This window comes from Protopterus annectens, chromosome 8.part0 (assembly GCF_019279795.1).
Source record: "Protopterus annectens isolate FY-2018-M chromosome 8.part0, PAN1.0, whole genome shotgun sequence".
Lineage (NCBI taxonomy): Eukaryota > Metazoa > Chordata > Ceratodontiformes > Protopteridae > Protopterus > Protopterus annectens.
In genome coordinates this window covers 150,259,760-150,278,576 of record NC_056741.1, presented here as the reverse complement: position 1 = coordinate 150,278,576, position 18,817 = coordinate 150,259,760, and the positions used below count along the sequence as shown (strand labels likewise).

General features: G+C 41.3%; 1 protein-coding gene across 1 annotated transcript in view; it reads left to right on the top strand.

Annotated features, from left to right (window-relative positions):
- Positions 1–483: 483 nt before the first annotated feature.
- Positions 484–18,817, top strand: part of LOC122808678 (alpha-2-macroglobulin-like) — a 2,073,303-nt gene continuing 2,054,969 nt past the window's right edge. Inside the window, exon 1 of the mRNA XM_044079658.1 lies at positions 484–511. Within this exon, the coding sequence (XP_043935593.1) occupies positions 496–511 (16 nt within the window). The 5' untranslated portion in view covers positions 484–495. The remainder of the gene's footprint in view (positions 512–18,817) is intronic.

Here is an 18,817-nt window from a genome sequence, read left to right as displayed (position 1 = left end):
CCCTGGGAAAAAATTTGCTGATCCGTGACTTCCACATTTTTGGCTTTCGACCTTTATAGTTCGACAGAATAGCGTTCGCTATTTTTTAGCGTTTGCTGTTCTGATATAGACGCTTCTACTTTGCTGCCAAAAACTGCATATATGTTCCAACAAGCTGCAGCAAGCTAATAGGGTTTTTAATGCTTGATACATAAATAAAATGTTGTCTTGAGGGCAGAAAAACTTTATACACTTATTAAAGCTGTATTACATTACTTACAGATGTTAGATATCCAAGAATTATTTTAATGATTATCTCCATAGGTTAACTGATAAATGTATACATGTGTGGTTGTTTGTATGTATTAGTGATGCATGCATTTATGAATATTCTCCTTTGATTACTTCAAGTGAGACTTAGTTATTTAGGAAATTAAAGCAATCTTTTGAGTTCTGTTATGCTAACCTGTTTCTTTTAATTTGTCCACAAATTTTGTAGGATTTTTCAGACACGTTATGTTGGAAGAAACAGGTAAGAATGCATTCTTGCTATCTTTAGGGATTACAAAGCATCACAAATTGGCAAATAGCAATACGTTTTCCTTGGTTGTTCCTTTCAGCAGTGCACAAAATGATACATTCTAGCTAATTTTACTTATACACTCATAAGTTCATATTTAAGTACTAGGCTAGGTGCCATTGTGGACCATTTTAACCCAGCTAGTTTCCCTTCAAAGGTGAGAATCAAACCCTCTACCTTGTGATGGGGAGGTAAACACTTTAACCATTATACCATCCCCTCAACCCCATTTATTAAAAATATGTCTTGTGTCTTCTTGTTTCATGCTTTCCTCCTTTATTTGTTAATAATTAATTTCATTTTTGTCAATATACTGATGGCTCTGTTTAGTTTTGCTGTATAACTTTTATAGTTTAACTGAGATTTATACTTATCCAGTATCTACAACTCTTCTTATCTCTACTGCTTAGATTTATGCAAACTACAGAGGATTATTATTGGGTCTCTGATCGTAACCAACTTAGTATGTGTTTGAGACATGGAGGCCAAGAAATTCACTTCTTGAGCAAAGCTTGCAACTTAAATCTTATGATCCATGTCAGGAGCATAAAATAATGGATCTTATTCATTCAGTCTATCTGATCTGACATGTGGGACCTCCAGCTGCTGTCAGACTTGACTAAGCAGAGTTAGTGCTCCACTCTCAAGCCCCTTAAAAGAATTTCCCTTACCATAATGTAGCTGTCCTCATAATTACCTCAGATCTTGTTTGCTGACTTTGAGATCAGAAGTGCGATCTCAAGCAGATAAGTGATTTACCTTATTTTGATTTTTTTATCTTTTAGAGAATTATTTTTTTCTTAGAATTTTTGACATCGACTGTTGTCATACAGTTGTGGATTTAGACACTTTTTCTGTATCAGTGCCTTGTTTCTTGTTGTTTTTACTTCTTCAGCCCCTTCTTCTCATCATCCCACTGCATAACCATTTCTTTCCCTTCTGTTTATGTTTGCAATTTTTAATAGTTTTTGGTGTACTTAGTTAGACTTAGATAGGTATAAAGGGTATAGTGGTTACACATACTTACCGCTGGCTACTTAGGTATTTGATAGGTTGGTTACTTATCGTGTGCTTAGTTATATGTAGCCTCTTAAATAACTGGATATATAGTTAAGGCTTTTGTATGTTGTGTGTTTTAAACTTGTTCTGCAATGTTTACTTGTTTATTAAAAGATGGAGAATCAGGCCAACTTCAAAAAGTGCAGCATATGCAAACACAAAAATTCCACCTTGAGACTTTTACGATCTGTACATCATGTGTTTAGGGGTTCCTCATCTGTCAGTTTCCTGTGAAAGCTTTGCTTCCTTTAGACTCAGAGCCTTGGTGGATAGGAGGAACAAGCTGATTCTGAAAGGAATCTTACATCTTGATCCAGAAGTATCTAAAGCTAAAAAATTCTTAAGGAATTAGATCCAAATGAAGAGACTAAGTGATCCCTTGCCTCCTACTATGGCTCTGAATGTACCTAGGTGTGAGGAGCATAGGATCTGAACACCTACTTATATTCCTCATATTAATCTGGAGTTTATAAATCCAATAACTGCATGACTTGAAAAGAAATATGCTTCAGACAAATTGGACCATCTTCTTCAAGACTTTCCTTAGCTCTTTCAGTGCAATACTTCATGCCATATGGGAGTACCTCAGATCCTGACTTGGATTATCTGATGCAGAAGTATCTTAATATCCAGATTGTGATAGGGTCATTTCCTCCCCTTTGGCTGTGAAGGTGATGGATTCATCCTAATACCCTCAATTCTTGCTCCCTGATCATTCCGCTTTTTGTCTGTGGTTACTTCATAACTAGTGTTCCTCCCTGATCCTGTGTCTCAGGGGCCATCATTCCATGCTTCTTTGGTTCTGGGGAATATTGTTCCAACATGTTTGACACAGTTTTCATCAGCTCCAGTCTAGTCTCAGACCCAAGGATTCTGTTTGCCATCTTCCACTCCATCAGCAGGACCATTGCCTTCAACTGCATTGGTGTTGTCGAGGATGTTTCCCTTCCATTCATCTCCTTGGCAAAGATTCCCCCATAGGGGCATACACCCCCTTGGGGTCAGGGATGCCTCCAGCAGCATTTTCTTTTCCTAATTGAGGGTTGGATCCATCAGTTGGAGGTGTCTCTTTGGATCTGATGGAGGGTCATTCGGCCTTTCAGGGGGTGGGAAGGATAATTTCTTCTCTCAAGAGAGTGAATATACAGGTTCCATTAGTCATGGTTCCACCCCATGGCCCCTTTCCAGACTTTTCTTATTATAATCAGGCATCTACTAGTCAAAGTCACTCCAGTAGTCTCAGACCACTTACTCAAACACAGAGACATTCCTGTGAGGAGTCATGTAACACATCCTCTGACCTTCCAAAAGAAAAAAAAAAAAAAAGAGGACTTATAACAAGAAATACCTAGACTTTCCATTGGAGTCCCCCACATCTGATACTGGCTCAGAGGATAGAGAGAGATTCACAAAATCCCATCCAGAAAAATCTTCATTTTGAAAAATCTTAGAGCTGATGCTCCACTGGGGATCTTGGCCTGTTGAGCCCTCCCAGACAAAGAAGTATTTTATGAGGTGTATGAAACGACACAATCTATGTTTTGGATGGTATCCCCTGCTGACAAGTTAATTGACTTACGGTCTAGCATGTCACTGTTGGAGCCTGATACCTGTAAAGCCATCGCCTGAAAACCAGACAAGATCCTCTGTCTCCCAAAGGATAACCTATACTGAGCCAGATCACCTACTGTGGACTCCATCACCATGGCCGCAACCACTAAAAGAGAACTCTCTGAAGAATTTACTACTATCCATACTCCCAGTAAGGAATCTAGGGTGATGGACAGCCTGGGGAAGCAGGTGTATGCTTCAGGCAGTTTTGCTTTTCAGGCCGTGAGCTATGTCACACGTATGAATAGGTTTCAGGAAGATCTTTCCCAGTAAACATTATCTTCTCTGTAAAAAACATTGACACCACAATCAAAGAAATATCTTGAGACTACTCGGACTACTATTTCCAGTATTAAGAACCTCTTCATGTGTCTCATGCATAATGCAGTGGATGAAGTGGTCAGGGCACTTGTGTCTAGCACAGCAATGAGACACAATGCCTGGCTGTGCCTATGTGAATTTGTTGACAATTTAAGGTGTCCTTTACAAATGCTCCATTTGGCAGGTCATCATTAGTTGGCCCATCTGTGAAAGAAAAAACACTAAAGAGTGAGTAAGATGGCAAGGCACTTTCTGGTATCAAAGTCAAGTTCAAAGTCCCCCCCCAACAGTCTTATAATAGGAACCAAAAAAGACTTCATTCTGTTTCTCTCTGGATTTGAAACTCTATACATTAGTTTGACTCATCTTTGGACAGGGATGGCCATGGCATACATGGCCCTTTCAAAGGGCATAGGCCCAGAGGTCGAGGAGGTTCGCAGAATCAGGGATATTGTGGACCTTTCTTTGACAGAAGACCCCAGAATGCCTAAAGTTCTACCCGACTGTTCTACACAGGAGGCATTTAGGGTTGTTTTTCCCTCTACCCAGCCACATGATATGCCATCATGTGAGACGAATGGGAAAGATGGATAATATCCAGAGACTATTACATACCATTTTTAGAAACCCTTCCTCAGCCACATTATCCATTGGCAGATGTCCCACCCAATCAGGCAAAGGCTGCATTATAAGAGATGGTCTCTTTCTTCTCACCAAAAGACACTTCCAAGAGATCCCGTCAGCCAGATAGGATCAGGGATATTTTTTCCAAATTCTTTTTGGCTTTGAAGAAAACAAAAGACTTCAAACCCATATTGGACATCAGCCTACTGAACATGCATGTGAAAAATATTCAGAATGGTCATGGTACAGTCAGTTCAACCCTGCATCAGGAAGAAGAGTTGAGGGTGGTTCTGCTAGCCTTGCAGAAACAATAGGACTATCTTCCTCTGGGTGTGATATCTATCCAAACAAACAACATGACAGTAGTTTGGTACATCAACAAGCAAGGGGGGAACCAGTTCTGAGAGTCTGGCAATGCGTGATAGCTTTCCACTGCTTCCTGGTACCAACACACATCCAGTGGTTTCTCAGTTGCCTTACAGATAGGCTGAGCAGGCATCTCCTAATGAGTTATGAGCGGTCCCTCAATCAAGTAACAACCACAAAAATAGCCAGTCATTGGGGCACTCCCTGCTGTGATCTTTTTTGCCACCCTACTCAACACCAAATGCATCAGCTATTTTGCTGTGTTTCCCCTCACAGTCAACCACCCAGGAAACACTCTGTATCAGCAATGGCCCTCTGGACTTCTTTACACATATCCACCCCTTCTCTTGATGTCCATATTTTTACAGAAAGCCTTGAGGTGCAAGGCAGTAGTTATCCTCAGAGCCCACTTTTAGCCTTGACAGATGTGATTCCTCCTTCCAAGGCTTCACCTGAAGGAGTCTCCCTGCCTCCTAGATCCAATTCCAGAGCTGGTCACTCCTCTAAGAATCCTTATCCTGGTCTGCACAGTCCGAGTTTAACCACGTGATCTGATGATGTCAATTTTCATTATCTCCTCAGCTAATGGGTTCACATCCGATCCCTCGGATCCAACTCAGCCATTGCTACAGCTTATGGCAGCCAAGAACTCTAAAGTTTCTCCCTTACCCACAATGCACCAGCCCTAAGTTACCTCAGTTCTTGTTTGCTGCTTTCAGAGAACGATGTGGTTTCCAACTCAGCTCTTGAGTGCTTGTTAGATAAGTTCATTTTTCAAATTTTCTAGTCTGTCTTATTTTCGTAAAGTTTTGATATTTCCCTTATCATACACTTAGTAGCTTCTAAACTACTATTGTTAGCATTTCTTTCCCTTTTTTTCTGACTTCAGTGCTTAGAGTACCTCTACAATACTATCGCTAGTATTCACTTTTCCTTCTACACTTAGTGTAGCTACTTTTTCTACCATTGCTGGTAATTTTTCCTGTTCTGCTTTTATTTAAAAAAAAAAAAAAAAAAATTACCTGTCCTTTTTTTAAATTTTTTTGCCTTGATATTGTTAGGTATTGTGGAAAAAGGTCCCGTGGGACTTAAAAAATGAAGTGTAGGCATAAACTTCATTTATTGGATGTCCACAATATGTATGTATATGTACTGTCTGAGTCCTCTTCATCTTCAGGAAGATTGCTCTATTTGTCATGGGCTCAACCCCAGGGCTCTGGTCGAATTTAAAAACAAGCTTATCTTAAAGAGGTTGTTACCCTCAGCTTTTGGAGAGGCTATATCTGGAGATAATCTCCCAAAACAAAACAACCAAAAATGTTGTCTCCAAAGCCTTCTACATCTTCTATAGTTTCTAAGCCATCTAAAAAAAAGGAGCATAAATGAATCTAACCTTGCTGTCTGATCCAGAAAAAAAAATTGGTTGACCTGACTTCTTCGGCTCCAAGGAAAACGATAGCAAATCCAACCACTTCAGGTACGTCTACTTTGATTCACCTACCCAGTACTAGATGTTCACCTTCTGTGGATCCTGTATCATCAAGGGTGCTGTCACCTTTTTTGGACTGACCCAGGTCCCCTTTCATTATCTCCTCTTGTTTTTCCAGGAGTTTGACGGAGGAAGATGTGGAAATAGTGGTGAGGAAGATTCTTTTGGCACAGGGTCAGATGGGTGTCTTAACAGCTCCTATCCCTTCAGGTCAGGGGGACCATTCTTCTTCTACACCCCCCCCCCCCCAATGCAGGTGCCTCCTCTTCTCTCTCCTTCAGCTGTCTCAGAGTCCCTGGATCTCAGCTGTCCAGCTCTGGTTGGCTTGGCTCTGAAGATAGTATTATCTTCAGATCCGAAGCTTACTGTGAGTGTTTGAAGCATCAGCACTGAATAGCTCTGCTCTGGCTTCCTCCTTGGGGAGATTGTTTTCAGAGTGTGGGAGGATATCAGTCCAAAAGCTTGTCTTTTTGGATCTGAGGTCTTCCCTTTCTCTGGGGCAGTCTGCCTTCGAGGCTGTGAAAAGGGGTTTTCGGCCTTGGCAGAACAGATGGATCCAATCACCTCAGATCCTAAGTCTTCCACCTTGATATCTCTGTGCTCAGAGCTTCTTCATACTTTGCCAGAGAGACAGTCAGGCTGAGATCACCAAGCTTCCCAACAGGGTGTCTTGATTTGTTCTGAAACCTCCCCAGACAATCAAACTGAAGAGGCCCCTTGGAAGAAACCTGTTAGAAGAAGCACTTGGATTCCCCAGTAGAATTGGTCACTGAAGATGCAGACTTCGATGAAGATCAAAGGTCCCCATGGTCACCTCCTGAAAATGTCTCATTTAGAGACATCCTTGAGGTCCTTAATCAGAGTGGTGGCTGGACACCCAGTAACACTTCATCTGAGGAGTCTGCATTCCTGAAGGCTTTCTGTACTAGCCTGTCTACCTCTTGGGTTACTTCGCCTGCCGATGAGCTTATTGAGTTAGTCTCTCAGTGGACATCGAAGTAACCTGACAGGGTTGAACCAATACCTAGGAGACCAGACAAGATTATGGCACCACCTTTGGACAAATAGTTTTGGGTAAAGGTGTGCCTGTTGGCTGCCGCCATGACCATGGCATCACCAGAAAGGAACTTGAGGAGAGTTCTACTGTTTATTCCTCTAACAGGGAGTCCAGGGCAATAGACAGGTTTGCCTGTGTTTCAGCGACCTTCACCTTAAGGTCGCTGAATTATTTGGTACATTTTACAAGATTACAGAGGGATTTGATTAAAGAACTATCAAATACTGTGTCAGGATCCGTTTCTGCAGAGGTTCAATCATCTGTGACATCTCAGTTGCCTACCCTGCAATTTTTTCCATGTCTTCCATGAGGCTCATTTCGCATGTAGCTGAAGGATCCTCAAGAGTAGTGGGTTCAGGCATTGCTATCAGCAGACATGCCTGGATGTGCTTATGTGATTTTGCAGAGCCCTTCAAGGCATCATTCATCAATGCCCCTTTTGACGGCACTTCCTTGTTTGGCCTCAAGTAAAGGACACATTATTCAGGTGTGAGAAGGATGGAAAGAAAACATCCTATTTGTTGTGGGTGTATATTTTTTGACTCCTCAGCTTACTGAACATGCATGTGAAAAATATTCAGAATGGTCCTGGTACAGTCAATTCTACCCTTCATCAGGGAGAACAGTTGAGGGTGGTTCTCCTAGTCTTGCAGGAACTACATGACCATCTTACTTAGAGTGTGAGATCTATCCAGCCAACAGCATGACAGTAGTTTGGTACATCAGTAAGTAAGGGGGAACCAGATCTTACCCATTATGTGAGGAAGCAGCGAGAGACTGGCAGTGCGTAATAGCGTTCCACTGCTTTCTGGTAGCAACACACATCCTGTGGGTTCTCAATTGCCTTGCAGACAGCTGCAGCAGGGATCCCCTAATGCCTTATGAGTGGTCACTCATTTCAGCAACAGTCACAAAAATAGTCAGTCACTGGTGCTCTTCCTGCTGTGATCTTTTTTTCCACCCTACTCAACATCAAATGCAGCAGCTATTTTGCAATGATTTTCCTCAAGGTCATTCTCCATCATTAAATAGAGGGTGTTGTCACAAATAGAAGTACTTGACCCGAAGTTTCTAAATGAAAGCTAGACCTATCCTGGGTAGCATTTCTTCAGCAGTCTCTTTGGTCAGCAGTGTCAAAGGTGTGTCTACATCTACCAATCATGTTTGCTTTTAGCAAGCTTTCTCTATCCCTGTTTCTAGTGATGTGCCCATTATTAGAGACATTGTCACTAACAACTGGAAAATTATATTCGGCAACACTGATCTTACCAATGTCATTGGAGACAAACCTTTTTTCACCCACAAAAAGCCGTTCACTTTGAAATTCATCTTTGAATGTACTGCCCCCGCCAGCTTACACACTCAGCACATGCCAGGCACCTTTCATTGTGGCAAGTTAAGCAATGTAGGTACATCACCCATTCATCCTCAGTGTATTTCAAACCATTGGGTATTTACACTTGGGCAAACAAAAGATTTGACTGTAATTCTAAATGCTTAGTTTACTTGGCAACCTGTGAGTCCTGTGAAAGATTTTATATCAGCAACACTATAAGATGTTTGTCAAGGAGAATCTATGAGCACACCTTGGCCATCCGTGAGAAAGATCTAAATAACACACTTGCTAAACATGCTCTTCTATGTAGTAACTTTAAGAAGTTTACTTTTTTGTTTTGGATTTTGTACACACAGAATTTTTGTGGTGACAGTAACAGTTTGTTTGAATGATGTGAATCTGCATGGCATATTCGGCTTCGAGCCAGTCGTGATCCTGGAATTAATGAACACATAAGCATAAAGTATATTTTACTTATGCAAACGTCACCTTGATAGTTTTTGTATTTTAAATTATATGACATTAGTTTATTTTTTATTCTTTACTTGCACTTTAAATTTCAGTTCAAGTACTTCTCTTTTCACAACCCCAGTATTTAATGATAGGTAGTGTTCAGTCATGTGATTTTATTTGGCTCTATTTGTAAACTGCTTTTCTCATTTGACTTATATTTCCTGATGAAGTTCTTGTTTTTACTATTAAAGAGCGAAAGTGCTAAAAAATACAAGCTATGTCTGGGGCCTTGCTTAGGTGGTTGGTAGAATTTTTCTCAGTGATGTGATGTATATAAATGATTAAGGGGGGGTGACATCCTTTTCCATTTGCAGACTAGCCATGGCTGCTTGGGAATTGACAAATCAGTGCAGTATAATACTATGGGTAACATGCATTATGTCAGAGCACAGCATCTTTGAGGAAATCATGGATACACCCCTGTGAGTGGATGCTATACCCAAAGGTTTCCCAAGAGAATCTCCACCTGTGGGGAAACTGCCAAAGTAGATCTGTTTGCCTCCTATTTCAATAGACAATGAAAACAGTTCTTTTCTAGGACCTTTGCCAAAACAGCCTGGAAAACAGATGTATTTTCATTCCCCTGAGGTGTCACAATAGTCTTTCCATCAGGGCCTTTTGCAGCATCTGTGCTTTTTCTCCCTACTACTGCTCAGTAACTGGACTATGTGCAGCAGCTCTGTGTACATGTTCTCCTGATACGAGAAGCAGCCCTATGTACATTACCCTTCTCCTATATATTCCAAAAGAAGATCACTGTCGCACCACAAGCTATTTATCACAACTTTATATAGCATCACTCAGAACAAGACATTGCCCCAGAATTATTGTAGGTACTCAACTTCCTCCCCATTCCCTTATAATCTTTCTTTCAGGACTTACCTGTATTGGTTGCCTAAATACCTTTCACAACATACATGCCTAAAATACAAATTTTCATTCTTGTCTTTTCTCTTCTAACAATACTGTACCCTTCTCCGGACCATATAGACTCACTTTCTAGTGACAAGCAATTTTGCAGAATCGAAAGAAACTCACTAGCAGGTAGTCTAACTGCATCAAGGCAGGTTTCCTTTTCATAAAGAAAATAATGGAGTCAAATCAGACAGGCTTGAGGTTCCTAGTTGAGCAGAAGACCAGATACTCCTAGATTTGTCTAGAACATAGTAAGGCCTTATTAAGTTTAATTGTTTTGGCTGCCAAAAATCAAGGCCATAAACTCCCATGCCAACATTTCACAATGACTTAAGATTATTCTTAATATGCAGTGGCGCACTACTCACCCACCCAACAATGTGTGTGTTTCCACCTATACTTCATCAAAGGGCAAGGTGGATACCTGTATCGTAATGAGCTGTGGACTCCAGATACAGTCACTGTAAAAGCTCAAAAATGAAAAAGATTCCTTCAAATAAATATCCTCCAACAAGAATGGCATAGCTGCTTAAAAGAACTATACAACAACAGACTTCTCATTTATGCTAATTTTTCACTGCTAAAAAGAACTATACAACAACAGACTTCTCATTTATGCAAATTTTTCGCTGCTTAAAAGAACTATACAACAACAGACTTCTCATTTATGCTAATTTTTCGCTGCTTAAAAGAACTATACAACAGACTTCTCCTTTATGCTAATTTTTCGCTGCTTAAAAGAACTATACAACAACAGACTTCTCATTTATGCTAATTTTTCGTTGCTTAAAAGAACTATACAACAACAGACTTCTCATTTATGCTAATTTTTCACTGCTTAACAGAACTATACAACAACAGACTTCTCATTTATGCTAATTTTTCGCTGCTTAAAAGAACTATACAACAACAGACTTCTCATTTATGCTAATTTTTCGCTGCTTAAAAGAACTATACAACAACAGACTGCTCATTTATGCTAATTTTTCACTTAAAAGAACTATACAACAACAGACTTCTCATTTATGCTAATTTTTCGCTGCTTAAAAGAACTGTACAACAACAGACTTCTCATTTATGCTAATTTTTTTGCTGCTTAAAAGAACTATACAACAACAGACTTCTCATTTATGCTAATTCTTTGCTGCTAAAAAGAACTATACAACAGACTTCTCATTTATGCTAATTTTTCGCTGCTTAAAAGAACTATACAATAACAGACTTCTCATTTATGCTAATTTTTTGCTGCTTAAAAGAACTATACAACAGACTTCTCATTTATGCTAATTTTTCATTTGCTAAATTAATTTTCTGTTGGCAAGTGTCTTCTTCACAGCTGTAAAAGGATAGCAGTGCAAATGCCTTAAGGTGTTAATGATGCTAAGAGAACAATGCAGACTATTTTCAAGTGGTTTTGTCCTGCCCTAAATTATCCATCTGCAACTGTCTTATTATACTTATAGCAAACAGGTGGAAACTGTCTTTTGAAGAATGACCCAAGGAATAGCTCTTAGGTTTATTCCCCCAAGTTGCTCTCTCCCAGTAACTTTTTTCTTCTGTACTTGGAGTGCAGTTTCTATAGTTCTGGCAATGATTTTCCACCAGTAGGAAGATATACCTCAGATGTGGACAGTACAGTTATATAAAATGAGCTATAAACTGAAATCCTGGACTGTATACGTATTTAGATATGAAACTGTGGTCAGACTCATGGAATACATTCCTTTACCTTAGCGATGACTCTTTAAGATATAGTAGGGTATAATAAGATGTACATGGAATATAACCTATTGTAATTCTAAGACATGGTTAGTTTTTTTTTAATTTTACCTAAGAAGTTGTACAGTTCATGAATGCTGTCATGGAAGTTTTATTTTTTTTTTTCATATTGTTATTTGCCACTGTTCAGTTTTCACTATTATGAAGTTGGGTTACACTAATGAGATTGTTAGCATCAACTTCACATTTGATTGTTTGCAACCTGAATGTAATTAATTACATGTTTATTGTTTGAAAAATTCACAAACAATTTCCATATTAGCCCACTTTGCTTTATTGGTGATTTCTTGGCAAAATTAACTTGTTTTTCAAGAAAACAATTTAGCATACAAACCCACCTCTTACAATCTATCCTCATCACTCCCAACCAATTTAAGAAACATTTGTAGGATCATAGGAGGTTACTACGCTAATGGCCCTGGGGCCCTTACAAGCCTAGCCAAGAGTTTAGCCCAAAAAAGAAACCTCAGTCAGCACCTGTCACCCCTGTCAATGATGGACATAGGCGAAACCCTTGGGACAAATTTGTGGTTTCCCATCCACTCATCAAGGTTGTGCTTGAAGAGGGTCAGCAAGCTGCTCTGTTTGACATGTATGGGAAGTCTATTCCAGAGACAGTGCAGCCTCTGGGAGACAAACCTGTTTTTCCAACAGGTTTTGTTGATGTTGCATATTAGATGCAGGCCTTTTGAGCAGACAGTGTGTGAGGTGTTAGACTTACAGATGTGGAGCATTTCTAGTAGGGCAAAGTTGCCTTGTAGGTGAGACACAGATCACCCTGACCAATTTGTACGATACTGAGTAGAGTGATAATGATTTAAGCCTGTCTGCATAGGACAGGTGTTGGAGGCCATGGATTCTATTTGTGAGGTATTTTAGTGGCCTTTCCAGTTGGTGCAGATGTTTGGAGAGGTACATTCCAAATGGGGAGTTATCCTCAATTATTGGTCTAATGAGGGAGGAGTATAGAGAGATAATAACCTCCTTTTTTTCTGGATGTAATCCCTTTACTTATGAGATGAACTAAGCAAAAGGCTTTTGTGACCACTTTCGCTACATGACGGTTGAATGTGAGGTTGTTATCAAACTGAGTGCCCAGGTGTCTCACCACAAGTTGTGTGCTTAGGGGGGTTGCCTTTGATGTGGTAATCAGTAGGGGTCATGTTTTTGCCGAATGGTATGATGATACTTTTTTTTTGCATTTAGCTTGAGGCCATGACTTTGGCACCAGTCATTAGTTGCTGTGAGACCCACTTGCAGTATGTTAACATCATCTGGGGAGTTAATAATTGCACCCAACTTACAGTCGTCCACAAACTTGGTCAGCCACAGGCCTTTTGTCTTTGCCTGGACCTCTGAGAAATAGATGCCAAACAGTAAGGGTCTGAGGACAGATCCCTGGGGAACTCCACTAGTGTCAGGTCTGCTGTCGGAAGTGGAGGTACCTATTTTGACTTTGAGGGTTATGTCGGTGAGCCAGTTGGCCACTCACCTGATGAGATAGGGATTTATGCCAAGTTGTGTTAGCTTTTCGATGATGCCTGAGTGGGGGATTGTGTCAAAGGCCTTGGCCAAGTCAAGGTAAGCTGTATGCACTGACTTTCCCTAATCCCAGAGCCTTGGTGACAGTCTCAAAGAAGTCAACCAGGTTTAACAGGCAAGATCTGCCCTTTGAAGAATCCGAACTGGGTGGGGAGAGTTGCTTAGAGATTGCCTATGTCCTTGTTTATGAAATCCATAATATCTAAGCCTTATTACCTGGTCCTTACAATTCCTCTAGAAGGTAACATTCATAAGAACTCAGACCCCTCACCCCATTACAAATTCTACTAATATTAATCTGTAACAATCAAAACGCAACAGCTAAAAATCTGCATCAGAAATATTGGTAGCAGCAATAATAAGTGGTTCTTACTCTAAGCCATGTGTTAGGCTTATGAGAGACATGTATTAAAGGTAATTCCTGCCCCTCACAGTACATCCAATCAAAGTAATATATGATCTATGACAATAGACCTAGCCACAGAAATGGCAGTAGATTAGCTCTCCTAGATATGACAAATATCACTATTAGCATAGTGTAAGTCATTAAGTCTAACATCAGTAATAGCCTAAGTAACTGGATACTTTTCCATATTATTTTAGATAGACATACCCACCTTTGCATTCATATAGCCTGCATCCGACCATCTTCCTCAATCCATATTTTCCAACAACTACTTGCAGATATGCACTCCCTCAACCCCCACCCCCACTGCAACAATCCTGAGAGATGTCAGTCTCAGTACAAACAACGGTTCCATAAATGGGATACTCACACAGTATGGACTTAAAGAAATGGTCAACAAACCAATTAGACCTATCCCCATCACTGGACTTGAAGAAGTGGTCAACAAATCAATTAGACCTATCCCCATCACCGGCAGTAATACAACTCGGGAACTATTTCTAACAAACATATGTTAAACAGGTCTTCTGTTAAACAGCCTTCCTAATAATCTCAATAGCTAATGTCCTGTACTTACCAAATGTGCCTTCAAAACCGAAATAAATCCACTCATGCTTTAATTTGTCAACCCATCAGTGAATCTAAACAGAACCTATTGAATGGCCATCTATAGTAAATTGACTGGTCTACTTAATTATAATGAAACCGTTCCTACATTGCTCTGCTTGTCTTCTTCTCAAACCCGGAGGTTGGGTAGAACGCTGTATTTCCTGCAATTAAGCACAGGTTGTGAGGCCAGAAATGCCTCTGGCTCACAGTGGATTTAAATAACGAATGACTACTGATGAAAATGAATACATTTTGGAAAAGTTGGGAACACTAATCTGCACCAGCCATTCTGTGATCAAAGGAAAGCAGCAAGTATTACCACTAATACTTGCAAAGCCACTTATCTAAGAAATAGATAAAATGATCTAATATTTTCCCCAAAACATTACTACTTCCACAGAGTTAAATACAACTCCTACTTCTGAAGACTTCTTGAACTTAAAAATAAACTACAGACTCTCCCGAGTCTATATCACTTCGACAAAATGGCAGAAGTTCGAACACCATATGTTCGAACTTCTAACTTCGAAGTGCAAAACCATCAAAGGCTTAGAACAGCGATTTTTTTCCCAGGGAAAAAAATCTTTGTTCTAAGAAACACACAAACAACACAAGCACACCAAAAAAACAGCAATCCACACACATACACTTAAAATCCTACATCTAACCCTACACTAAACTGTACATACACTACTATCTATCCACTTATCTTAACCCAAACCCTAACCCTAAGGTCTGTCACTATCGCACACTCACCTGACCCACGCCCTAACCCTAACTCATCTATCCCACCCTAACCCTAAAGTCTGTCACTATCACACACCCACCTAACCTGGACCCTAACCCTAACTCACCTAACCCGTGCCCTAACCCTAACTTCCGCACAATCGCACACTTACCTGAACCTGACCCGTAACTTTCCACCACAGTGCTGAAAATAGCAAAGCCACAGAAACGGCCCACCAAATTCTTTCCCTGGGAAAGAATTTGGTGTTCCACGGTTTTGCGATAATCAGTTTTGGAACTTCACAGTTCGAACATATGGTGTTCGAACTGCTGAAGTTTCGACGAACTGATAGGAACCCACTCACCCTACTCATTGTCATTAATGACACTGCCAACAAATTTGCTCTTTATCTCACTTCTATTCCACATTCTTATGAGGTTTCACCTCCTCCCCAACTTTACCCTCTGGTTAAATACTGTCCCGCATTCTACTTTAAAGAAATATCAGTTAAAGAAACAGAAAAAAATAATAAATAAACAAAATACTTACACTGGAAACAAACTGGCAAAACTACATCCTCGATTTCTAAACATGTCTTCCTTCTCCATTTCCAAAACACTTCCCATATATACAACCTATCATTGTCATCTGGAATATTTTCCAACTTATTCAAACACGGCTTTACCATCCACCTACCAAGAATACCCACACCAAATAATTCAAAGTATTATAGCCCCATCAGCAATCGGTCCTGTAACAAATATATTTCAAAAATAGTCTTCAAGCAACAACTCAAGGACATAGACAAATATGGCCTCTTCTGTGATATGCAGCAAAAGTTCCAAAATGCACTTAACACAATGAGTGCACTACGTACTGCTACTAATTCCATATTCAGTAATGTGAATGATGATCAAATCACAGGCAGACTATTTATTTACATGGCAATAACATTTGAACCAGTAAATCAGTCAGGCCTATTTAAGAAACAAGCACAACTCAGCTTTGGTAATAATATAGTGGTTCAGAAGCTATCAAAAAATAGAACCTACCAGGTGCTGGCAAACAACTCCCTATCAGATAGAAGCACTGAACACTGACTTTCTTTAATGGTCAGTCCATGGTCCTCTTCTCGCATCTATCTCCTTATTAATGATCTTGACCAGGATCTGCTAGAACTCAGCATTTTAATGTATAATGATTGCATCTCACTCCTGAATTCTGGTAGGACACATCCAGAATTGCAACAAAAAGTTCAAATCTTATTCGTTACTCTTTGTAAATGGTCATACAATAATAGGTTAACAGTGAAGTCGAACAAATCCAAAGCCATGATGTTTGTGACTATGCAAAAACTACAAGGTCTTCCCCCCCACTAACAATAAAAGACAGTGAATGCACCCTATTCCTTAACATCAAATAACAAAAATATCTTGCCATAATTGTAGACCTATTATCTTTCATTCAAAACACTGTCTGTGTTGTGAATAAACAGCCAGTTAAAACGATGGTGCATAATCTCCCATCTACTCACCTCTTCTTCTCAGCTCAATAGCCAAACATGTACTAATCTCAAAAATTGAATATGGCCTGCATCTACTGTTCAATGCATTCCATCTGCAACACTCACAACTTGCAGATTGCTGAAAATAAAATATGCAGATTTGTACTCCTGGCAGATTTCTACACTCATTATTGAAGTCTAATAAACAGACTCACTTGGCTACTTTTTCAGTGTAGAGCAAACCTTTTACTGAGCACTCTTCTTTTTAAAATAATAAAGGTAGGGCATTGTCTTTCCCTGAAATCAGAATTGGAGATTATAGAACAAACTGACTCTCTCAAGGATAACTGAAGGATGTAATGTGATCCTATCTCGCCTACATTCTCTTCAGATGGGTTCGGAGCCGATCCTCAGCTCCGACTCGGCGCTATACTATAGAATGCAGTCTCTTATTGGCTGAGTTACCTCATATCCCAGGATGCACCACCACTACCTCCCCAGATCTCGTTTGCCGCTTTCCAGCATAGACGTGGTCTCGGACTTGGCTGAGCTAAGTACCTCTAGTTTGAAATCTTTTCTGTCAGATTTTTTTCTGAAACTCACCCAAAAGCTGTTTTAACAGCTATTGTTGTTGTACGTTTGTGATTAGATAATATTTTGTGGTAAATTGTGTTTGTTTGTCGAGTAGGAAGGTTCCGTTTAAGTTAGAGGGGCCTAGCCCTACTTTAGGCGTTTGAGTTAGAGCCTAGTTTTTGTCAGTGTTTTTTCTTGTTAGTCTGTATTTGTTAACTGTCGAAACCATGGCTAAAGAACATAGACCCTCTGGTTTCAAAAAATGTGTCAAGTGTAGCTATAAGATGTCAATCACAGATGATCATTCCCTGTGTGTCTATTGTCTAGGTCCTAAACACCTACAGGAGTCTTGTAGCGTTTGCCACGCTTTTTCCTCTCGAGTCCTCCAAGAGAGGAAAAACAAATTGATTTTAAAAGGGCTCATTGCCCCTTCGTTTGAGAAAAGCCTTGTCCTCTTCTTCTTCCCCTTCTGCAAAGAAGAAAAAATCGTCGGCTCCGACCAGCCCGTCGGAACCGACAGCCAAAAAGTCTAGGCAGGCTTCTCCGTCGGCTCCACGGACTTCGGAGCCGAGGGCGGAACGGTCTGCCTCGATGCCTCCAGCCTCGACTCCCCTGACCTTGGAGTCGAGAGCTCGGACATCGAGAGGTGGGTCACCTTCATCGGCTCCACTGACTTCGGAGCCGATGAGGATTGCCCACTCAGACACTTCCACTTCGGAGCCGAAGTCCACATCGGCTCCGAGGGAGATTGCAATAGTGGAATCTCCCTTGGTGCCAATACGTCTCGAGCCTTTACGGAGCCGGTCCCCTACTCTTTCGGAGCCGGCGGAGAAGTCGACTCGGACCCGATCGGTCTCCTCCCGTTCTTCAAGGATGTCCGATTCGGACGTAGACAGGGTGCTTCAGAAGCTCTTCCAGTCACCGGTCTTTGCTAAATTGATCTTGACTCCTGCCCAGTTGGCTTTGGAGCCGATCCCCTATCCTTCTACTACCATTCCTCCTCTGACAGCCTCGGCGCCATTGGAGTCGGTGTTGGTGGACCCGGTCGAAGTTATCGAGTCGGCTCCGACTTTAACTTCAACTCCGTCCCTTGGGTCGGGGTTCGGTACACGAACTTCCTCAGTCGGCCCCAGGGGGGAGGCTTCGGATCCGACCCTTTTGGTTCCGAGCCTCTCTCTCGGTGCGTCGGCTGCGGGGGCTCCTGTTGCTGTTGTGGCCTCGGGGATAGCACCTTCCCAGGATTCTGGGGGTCCTGCCTTCGATGCCATGAGAAGTGCCTTAGCCAAATCCTCTTTGGCCACTTCGACCTTTCCACCACCACCCCCTTCCTTGGATGTGGTGACTGGCGTTTCTGGAGTCCCCCTGTCTCGTGACAGCGGAGCCCCTGGGCCTGAGGTTACCCCCATTGGTGGTTCCCTTCTTCCTGGAGGTTCCTCCGACTCTCCTTCGGAGGAACCACCCAGGAAGAGACTGTGTAAGAGGAAGCACGTCGACTCCCCTGACGAGTCCCTCACGTCAGATACCGACCTCAATGATGCGGAGGGGTCCCCAAAGTCGTCATCGGAAGATGTCTCCTTTGCTGACATCTTAGAAATCCTTAAACACCGAGGCGATTGGCAATCCAAACCCCTTCCGCTGAGGAGTCGGTGTTCCTCAAGGCCTTCGGGGCTCAGCCCTCCGCCTCCTGGGTGTCTCCGCCCTTCGATGAGCTTCTGGATTTGATCTCTCGAAGGGCGTGGGAACACCCGGATTCTGTGGAACCGGTGCCAGCTCGTCCCAACAAGTTTCTTTCAGCACCCCCGGACAAGGAGTTCTTATCTAAGGGTG